The 9,123-nt window shown below is 46.2% G+C and overlaps 2 protein-coding genes across 2 annotated transcripts; both read right to left on the bottom strand.

Moving 5' to 3' along the window:
- Nucleotides 1–6,731: 6,731 nt before the first annotated feature.
- On the bottom strand, nt 6,732–7,726 carry BJ212DRAFT_1289913 (uncharacterized protein; the record flags this gene model as incomplete). Its single annotated transcript, XM_041332078.1, has 2 exons — nt 6,732–7,130; nt 7,445–7,726. Coding segments are annotated over 2 exons (681 nt in total), but the record flags the coding sequence as incomplete, so codon positions are not given.
- A 117-nt stretch (nt 7,727–7,843) lies between these two features.
- Nucleotides 7,844–8,899, bottom strand: BJ212DRAFT_1306080 (uncharacterized protein; the record flags this gene model as incomplete). Its single annotated transcript, XM_041333798.1, has 3 exons — nt 7,844–8,224; nt 8,276–8,522; nt 8,598–8,899. The coding sequence occupies 3 exons, from the start codon at nt 8,897–8,899 to the stop codon at nt 7,844–7,846; spliced, it is 930 nt and encodes a 309-aa protein (XP_041185438.1).
- Nucleotides 8,900–9,123: the final 224 nt, after the last annotated feature.

Below are 9,123 nucleotides of genomic sequence, written 5' to 3'. Positions count from 1 at the left end.
TCGATGATTGCATTTACGGAAAGAGCGAGCTGATGTAGTTTGGTGCAATGTTCCAGGAGTAGAACAAGCCCAGCGAGATCTACTTGTGGAGCACGATACAGCCCTGCTTTCTGATGCAGGATGAGAACCCGCAACTGCGGCCACGCAATAGCGAGTTTTCGCAACCCGTCGTTATCCAGTTCTGGGAGGATAGCTCCGATGAGCTCCAGTATCAACAGATTCTTGAAGCTAAAAAGTGGCTTCAGTGAAAAGGGATTTGTGATAGGGTCGTCGTCTCGATGAGGAGTGGAGGTGTGCAGGGAAATGCACTTCAGTGACTCGCGCGAGAGCTGCAAGGGTAGCAGTTCCAGAAGCACTTTGCGTCCAGCGGGATCATACCCCGCATCCATCCGATGGTGGAAACAGCGTATGTTCCAGTTGGTCGCTTTGAGCATAGAGAGGCACGGACCGATAGACTTTGTATTGATTGTTAAATAGCGAAGTTTGCTAAATGGAAACCTTGGAAAGGCAAGTGCGGATGGGATATCGTCTCCAAGCCAAATAGTCAAGCGGCTCAACGATGGAAATTGCGCCAAGTGATGAAGAGCTCTGACTGAGACCTCTCCACACGCGAGAGATCTCAAAGCAGAAAGTTTGTGTATCGCATCTTCTGTGACATTTGCACTGATAGCAACTTTATGATTCTGAATGACTAGCTGCCTAAGCGAGGTGCATCCAAGATCGGAAAATGCAGCAAGGGCATATTCAGATACGATAAGCTGCACTGCCGCGAGGTTGTGGCAGAAGATCAGACGCATGAAAACGAGCATGTCATCGAGTCCAGCTGCAGAGCGGGTGCTGAGACAGTGCCAAGTGAATGTACGAAGGTTGGGTAGAAGAAACGAGGTATTAGGGGGCGACAAAAGGGCGCGATAGAGCTTGGCATCGCTCGCGAACCATCTAAGCCGTAGGCTACGAACCCGGCGAGAATAACTTGCAAAGACTTCCCAATCCTGAGGACGCAGGGGTCTTTGGATGACCTAGACACCGTAGCTAGTTAGAAGAGTTCTCAGAATCTTCATTTGAGCATTCACCAATTCACCGGAGCTGGTTGACCACAAATCGCGGGGTAAACGCTCAATTAACGGCTGGAGCCCAGAAAGATCTGAGTAGATTACGTTCAGTGTGGGCTCGTAAAACAATCGGCAAGTCCTGGCGAGAACCGTCAACGACCTAGAGTCAGCATTTTTGAAGATTTCTTGCAAAATTTCTTCCAGGTACAGACACTGGTGCATGAGTGGGTTCAGCGCTCACGAGACTGACTCAACCAAGAGCGATGTAACAGCGAGAACAGCCTTCCAGCGCTACCGCCTTGCCTATATATACCCGCACTCCAGGCAAATACCGTACCAATTATACTTTCAGAGTCAGAGTCTGGTCACTTCTTCCAGTAAATTTCTCGACATCTATAACCTCAATCCATGCGAATCACGAAGTCCTTCTCTGCAAAGCCTTCCACCCCTTCGTGAGACCCAAATTTTCAATGATACTAGCAGGCATGCAGTACACTGGGTCAAGGTCCACTAGTGCCGGGTATCCCAATAATGAAAGACCTGTCGAAAAAATGATTCTGAGGTTGGTTCTGAGTTTGGACCGTCCTACGCACCAGCCAAGCCAAAATGTGTATGGAAGACATCAGGCATATCGCCCGGGCGGTCGGCAATACCTCCTGACTCGGTGTCTTGGGCAGAGAGAATGAAGGCCTCCAGTTTACTAGAGTCTATCCATGAGAGCTTGCCAAGGATAGAAAGGGCGGATAGCACCCAGAAGCTGTAGCAAACCTGTAAACAGAGAATCAGGAACACTGCAGAGCAGTCATGTGTACAAACACTCACATCTTCCAGCTTCTCAGGGCGCCCGTTAAGCCCTCCATTCGGTAGTTGTCGCTCTGATAACCACCAACACAGGGTCGGCTGATCGACCTCATCCAATCTGTCCAGAATAGCAAGTGCCGCAACGCAAACAAATACTATGGCGCTCCAGCATTCCGAAGTTATGTGTGTGTTGGAATGCTCACCTTGTGCAGCATGACTTTCTGCACCCGCAACAGCTCCAAATCCACCATCAAAATTCCTGCAACGCCTGATATATGCGACCGTTTTCTCGATGTCCAACTCATGAAGTTTTCCGAGAAGTGAGAGAGCATTGACCGCACAATACAAAAAACGTGTATCAGTTTCGCCAAAGGCGTCGCCCGCAAAAACTCCAGAAGGCTGCTGCAAAGATAAGATGACTGTGCCATGTCAGTGATATCAAACCATTCAATAAAAGATAAACAAGGCACATTTCACAACACGGTCGACATCGACTCTATTGAGCGCATTCTGCATCAACAAAATTTGTACTGCGCTGAGAGTAGAAAGCAGGTGTGCGTCGTGATCAGGATGAGCGCCAAAAGCGCCTGCGGAATGTGAGCTCGAGATGCCATGGATCTCTTGATGGGAACAAACCTGCCTCTTCATCCCAGCAGCTCATAACGAAATCTACCATCTCATCACGGTCCAACGCATCCTTGTGTCCCATGACGAAAAGAGCACTCAAGCCCCAGTACACCGCGTTCATCCTTAGGTGAGCCGAGAGGTGATAGGACAGTTCATCTTTGCTCTGCTTGAAGGCTTAGAGATCAGTTCATTGAGTAAGAGTCGAAAAACCAACATCTCCAAGAGCTCTGATATATGCAACATGTAGGGGAACGAGCAGAGAAGTGGACATTACGAAACTGGCATATATTGTTCGAAATCGTATCGAAAGAAGTTTATGATCATAAGACTTTTATGTAATCGAGCTCCGCCGTCTTCCTGTGCACTTCCCTTCGTTTTCCAAACGAAATTACCTTGTTCAAGCCAAAAGACGTATGGCTATATACTAGCTAATACGCATTGACAAGCTCTTCTTCTGATTTCTGCGTCTTCTCATATACTATCATCTCTCTGTCACCATGAGGCCTAGGGAGGGTTTGGGTTGTCAGCTACTCTCCACAGCGAGATAAATTCACGAGCAGTGGGAAGGACAAGGTGATCTGCATGTGGTCAAAGGACAGCAAGCTGCTCTTGGAGATTGAAGGCCATGGTGGTGTGGTAACATTGTTGTGTTGGAGTGGGCTATGCCTGAAGACTCTGCTATCAAAGGACAATGAAGACCTGAAGCCTGCTACTGCATCTGAAGGCTCTATGACTCTCTCCTTGGCTAAACCCAGCTCAAACACCACCAAATGCTCCTCTACTCTCACCCTCTGCCTAGGGGTCCCCTACTCCATGTGCCCCCCTTTGAAAACAGCGATGCCCTCATTGCTATCACTTCTGCTTCATCTTCAATGTCTCTGCTTTTTACTCTTCCCCTTCACTTCTTCACTCTCTTTGTCTTCTTCTGTTGTTTCTGTATCTTCTTCGTCTTGTTCTTTGTCTGCACACTGGTCTTGACTTTCTTCATTTATGTTTATGTTTTCTTTGTTCTGTTGCCCTGACTCTCTTCTTTTCTGTTCTTCTGCTAGCTTGGTGCCTTCCCTTGGGTGGAAGGCTCTTAGACGTTGTGCATGGAATTCACCTGATAATGGCTTGCTGTTAATTGTTTCTATGTGATATGAGTTCTGTATCTGTTCTGTTATGTGGTGTGGGGGGGACCATTTTGGTATCACTTTGCATTTTGCTTCAAGCATGTTATGCTGATTGCTATAAAAGAATTGAATGAGCTGTCCTGCTTCAAATATGACTTCCCTTGGTGAGCAGGCTAGTACTCTTTTATCAAATGCAGCTTTCCTTTTTATGGCGTGTTGGACTATAGCCTTGTAGCCATTGAGGCGCTGTTGTGCGATGTATGCCATGTGAACGTTGGTGTCTGACAGCCGTAGTGCTGAAGTGCAGTTAGCTAGATCGGTTTGTGGGGTGTTGATTACTTGGCCTAGTAATAACTCCTTTGGCGAAAACTTCAGTGCTGGTAGTATACGGTGGTTCAATGCTACTACTGCTTCTTCTAGATGGTTTGGCCACGTTTTCAGTAGCTTGTCCCATGAGATTGCTTCATAGTTGTCTTTGCTGAGATTTGGTGTGCACAATCTCTTGAGTATGTGTAGCAGAATCTTATTTGTGCCTTCTACCAGCCCATTGACCCATGGTGAGTATGCCGCTACAATATGAGTTTTGCAGGACCACTTAGTGCAATAGTTTTGGACTTCTTCGTTATTGAAGTGTTTTCCTCCATCGCTCATGAAGGTCTCCAAAGATGTGAAGTTGTAGAATATTTTGGATAAGCTGTCAATCATTGTGCGTGCTGTCCCTGCTGATTTGTATTTGAAGACCCAGACATGTTGTGAGAAGGTATTGAGGTAGACACCTAGGGTGTGGTATCCTCTTCCTTTCGGGAGGATCAGGTAGTCGCTGACTAGCAATTCGAATGGGTGTCTGTGGGTGATCGGTTCCAAGAGTGAGTGCAAGTGTTGTGTTCTGAAATTTTTACACTTAGCACAGTTTCCTATTGCTTCTAGAATTGATGCATCAAGTCCTGCACTGTAAATTTGGTCAGTTAATGCAATCTTGATAGCGTCTCTTCCCCAATGTCCTTTGTTTTTGTGCTGTTCCTTCACTAATTGCTTTGCTTCTTCTTTAGTGACACACTCTACCTTGCTGCGAGCTTGTACTGCTGTTCCTCCTCATAAACACCATAACTTACCCTCCTCTATCAGATATTGTGATGCTCGGTGTCTTGCCTGTTTCTGGTCGCATAAGGGTCTTGTCTTGTCCATTTCTAATATTGATTCCACTACTTCTAGAAAAACTGGCTTGTTAGTGAATTGTTCTTGTAATGGACTTACCGTTTTTTGCTGTGTTGTTGGCTCGGTGAGTAGAATGTCATTGGTTAGTCCTGAATTTGCTTCCCAATCTTCACTAACCATCCATTCACTTCTGTCATTTAGCCCTGTGTCTCTTGGTTGGCCTTCCCACTGTCGGCTGAGTCCATCTGTGATGACGTTTAGCTTGCCTGGAACGTGGCATACATCTACGATCCTGTGTGCTATGATTCTGTCTCTCCACCTTGCGTGTGCTGCATTGAGCTGTTTGCTCATCAAGATGTCTTGTAGGGCCTGGCAATCCATTTCTATCTCTGTGGGGAATCCCCAGATGATATCTGTGAACTTGTCAAGTCTGAACTTCAACGCTGCGAACTCGAGGATAAATGGTTTGTATTTCTGTTCTGCTCTTGATGTGCATTTGGATGCGAAGCCAATGGGAAGTAGGCGTTCTGTCCATTTGCCTGATGGCTTCTGTAGCCATACTTGTTGGCTTAGTATGGCTGTGAATCCTTCCTGGCATCCATCCGATGTGACTACAAAATTTGATCCGTTGTATTTCGGTGCTTGCAATATGGGCCTTGCTACTAAAGCTGCCTTTAAGTCTAGGAATGCTGTTGTGTGTGCTTCTGTCCAGTGTTCATCAAGCTTGAAGTCCTGTAAGGTGCGTTGATAAGTGCTCTTTGAGTATGGTATCTTGAGTGGTGCTGCTTTGACTAGGTCTCTTAATGGTCCTTCCCGTCGGGTGTACACTTGTATTAGGTCTTGGAAGTGACTTGTCAGTCCTAGGAAGGATTCTAAATTAAGCACATCAGTGGGTTGTTTCCAGTTAATGATAGCGGTAAGCTTCTCTAAGTCTGGTTGAACTCCTTTTGGTCCTACAGTAGCTCCTGTGAATGTAGTTTCCATCATGAATAGGTGACATTTTGTTGGGGATAATGATAGTTTGCATTCTCAGCATCTCTGAAAGATCTGTTCTAGTTTTCTCAGCATCCCGTCAAACGTGTTATCTGCGCATCCTCCATCGTCTATGAAGAGTTCCATTATGCTGCTTGCTAGTAAGTCATGTAAATGGTTAGCCGTCATTTCACAAAACATAGATGGTGCTCCTGTGAGGCCCATTGGCATCCTTTTATACCAAAAATACCCCCTTCCTTCGATGTAAGATGCTGTGTATGGCCTTGATTCCTGCAGTATTTCAACAGCATAGAATCCTGAGGTGAAATCAAACACTGAGAAGTACCTATGTCCACTTAGGCACTGTTGCTTTGTTCTTATGTCTCCTTGGGGCATCGGTGTGATCACTGTGTGCTTATTTACCTCATTGAAATTCTGACATATGCGCCATTTCTGTGGGGCTGGTGGTGGCTTTGGTGGTTCTTCTGTTTCAATATCCCATTCTGGTAATGTAAATGCCGGTGGCTTCCTGTGCTGCTTACATTGTTCATTAACCTGGTGTTGCAGCTCCTCGAGTGTCAATCCGCCTTGTTCATGAGCTTTTTGGGCAAGAACTGTTGTGGCATAGCACTTGACCACTTCTGGGGGTGCTTTCTCTATAATACCTGCCATTAGCATCTCATTGATCTTGCTATGTAGAAATTGGGTCTGGGGTGGTGTTAGTGCTTTTTGATGGACTCGGGTGCGAAACGTGGCGTCTTGAGGTATGTTAAGTTGATGTTCTGCTCCTGGAACTAGCAATACTTCTGACAATGAACATGCGAAGATGTCAGCGTATTGGGAGATGAGTTCCTTAACTTTTTCTCATTCCTCGGGACTAAGGTTGTCTCTGATTTGTACTGACTTCACTATGTACTCCACTCTTTTTGGATTTCCAGGATCCATGGTTCTTGTGAAAGCGTCTGCATCATTGAGGAAGTTTGCTGGAGTGTTGTCATGTGATGCTTTGTTGTCATTGCTTGGTGGTTCCATTGGTGTCTTGCTTTGTCATAGTCTCTTGAACTTCATTCTGATTGCTGATGGTCATTGAGATCCCATTTCCTGTTATAAGGACTGTGTCAGTTTCGTACTCATGTATAGCTTTAAATGCCTGTAGCATTGGTTTCCCAAGCAAGAACTTCCATCCTCCTCCACTATCGAAGACTTCGAACTCTCCTTGTGCTTCAACTCCTGCTATTGTGACTTCACCTTTCCACGTTCCCTTTGATGGGACCAGTGCACCATTGGCCATTCTTAGTTTCTTTACTGACACCTTCCAGTTCCCTAGGCGGTGCTTGACGCTGTTGAAGACCGTCATGCACATTGCACTAATCATTGCGCCTTTGTTGAAGAGCGCTTTGACTCGTACAATCTTTCCTTTTGGTCCTGCAAATGCAATGTAGTGCAAAAAGGGTTGGCAGTTCCAGTGCGTTCCTTCCTTATTCGTCGAATACAAATCAATAACATCGCATTGTTCACTAGCAGGCTGCATAACAACATGGTTTGTAAGATGAATGTGTTCGATGGGAAAGGTATGTCGGTCCTCATGTGTCTCCTCCTCACACATGAGGACTGGTTGTCCAGACGGATGAGGTGCTAATTGTTCTCGGGTTGTTTGGCTATCCTCTATGCCAACGACCTGTTCCCATTTCCCTGCTCCAGAGTCTCTTCCATCACAAGATTGACTTGGGGGGCTGTGGCTCTGTTGAACGTGCCAAGAATTTGTGTGCAGTTGCTGTGCCATATGCTCTCATTCTTCGGGAGTTGAGCATCTGCTGGGATAGGGCATCTTGGCCTGATGTGTCTGTGTGCGCCGCATCTAAAGCATTCACCAGAGCATATTTGCACTGTTCCCGGGGTTAGCAGGTATGGTGTTTTCTCTGTGCACCTTGCTCTTTCTCCCCATTTTACTGACCACTGCCTTAACTGCTCTCCATATGCTGTATGTCCTGTATCCATATCTGCATGGTGCTGCAGCTCGTTGACATACGTGCGTAGTGTGTCTTTCTCTTCTTGTGTGGGTGGTTGTCCTCTGGGATACTGATTGGTTGTTGGTTGGTTGGCTGTGACGTAGCGTACTGCTCTTCATGGTGTCATGACACTGGAAGGTGTGTTTCCTATAGTTCTTGAAGGCATTGTTGCTTTTGGTGTTAGTGTGTTAGATCCAATTGTTGTTTGTTGCATCTGTAGACGTAACACCTCGATAGGGTCTTGTTGACTTTCCAGCTGTGTGATGCGTGTGTTCTGAGCTCTTTCCACCTCCTTCCTCTCCTTGACTCTCTTTGCCTTTTCTTGTAAGGTATTGATATTGACACTTTTGATTTCGTTTAGGAAGGCATCCCAGTCTGCGGGCACTGCTGATGTTAGGTCTCTAAGAGCTCGCAAGAGTGCCTCCTGGACTGGTTGAATTAGAATGGGTATGTGTTCTACTGCATCCTTTACCAGTGTCTTTAACTTGTTGTGGAACTGGATATGCGCCCATGTTGCGATGCCTGCTACCATGACTCATTCTCTGACTTCTTCCTCTTTGAACCACAACTCCAGTAAGTCTTTCTGGTGCTCCCTTTGCATCTTTCCTGCAACGACTATCGCTGGCCACTTTGCCAGGAATGCTGCTTTGGCTTGCATCCATGTGGCTTTCTGTGGTGTTCCTAGGCCCGTCCACCATATGTCCACGTCTGAACCTGCTGATATGAATGTGCCAAGCAGTAAGATCATTATCACTTCGTCTGAGATATGATTGACCACGATGTATGCTTCAAGACTTCATACAAAGTTAGCTGAGTTTTCATTGTCACATCCGTGGAACAATGGTGGGGAGTTGGCTGATGTCATTGACATTGTAGCTTTGGTTGTCTGTATCTGTTTTGGTATAATGGTAGGTTTTATATTAGACTTTGTTGGTGCAACTGTTGGCTGCGCTGATGGGACAGTTTGGATGTTTGGCTCTCTAGGGATGGCTGGTGGGACACCTGTATCCCACTGGAAAGCTGGGAGGAGTATTGCATTAGACTTTGGTGTGCCAGATAACGACTCTTCATCATCTTCTCTTAAATCCTCACTAACTTCGTGATCCAGGACCTCACAATCTTCCGATTCTTCCTTGTCTGGCATAAGTTGCCATTCATTGGTCTCTGGCATGTCAAGAGGCAATGAAGCAGTCAAGGTGAATGTGCTACTAGAGTTTTTGGTGTCCAAAAGGGACTTGTGCAGGAATCTGCCTCCTGGTCCTCTGAGAGGTAAATTCTTTCTCTTAGGCAGCTTGGCTAAAGGGACTTGTTTATCGTCAGTATTGTTTCTTGGTTCACAAACGAGGATGCTATGCTTTGTAACGTGTTCTCCTCGTGTTTCTTGACTTTTTTGCG

Source organism: Suillus subaureus, assembly GCF_016647635.1.
Source record: "Suillus subaureus strain MN1 chromosome Unknown BJ212scaffold_227, whole genome shotgun sequence".
Classification (NCBI taxonomy): Eukaryota; Fungi; Basidiomycota; class Agaricomycetes; order Boletales; family Suillaceae; genus Suillus; species Suillus subaureus.
Note: the sequence above shows the minus strand (reverse complement) of the source record. Positions and strands in the feature narration are given on the sequence as shown.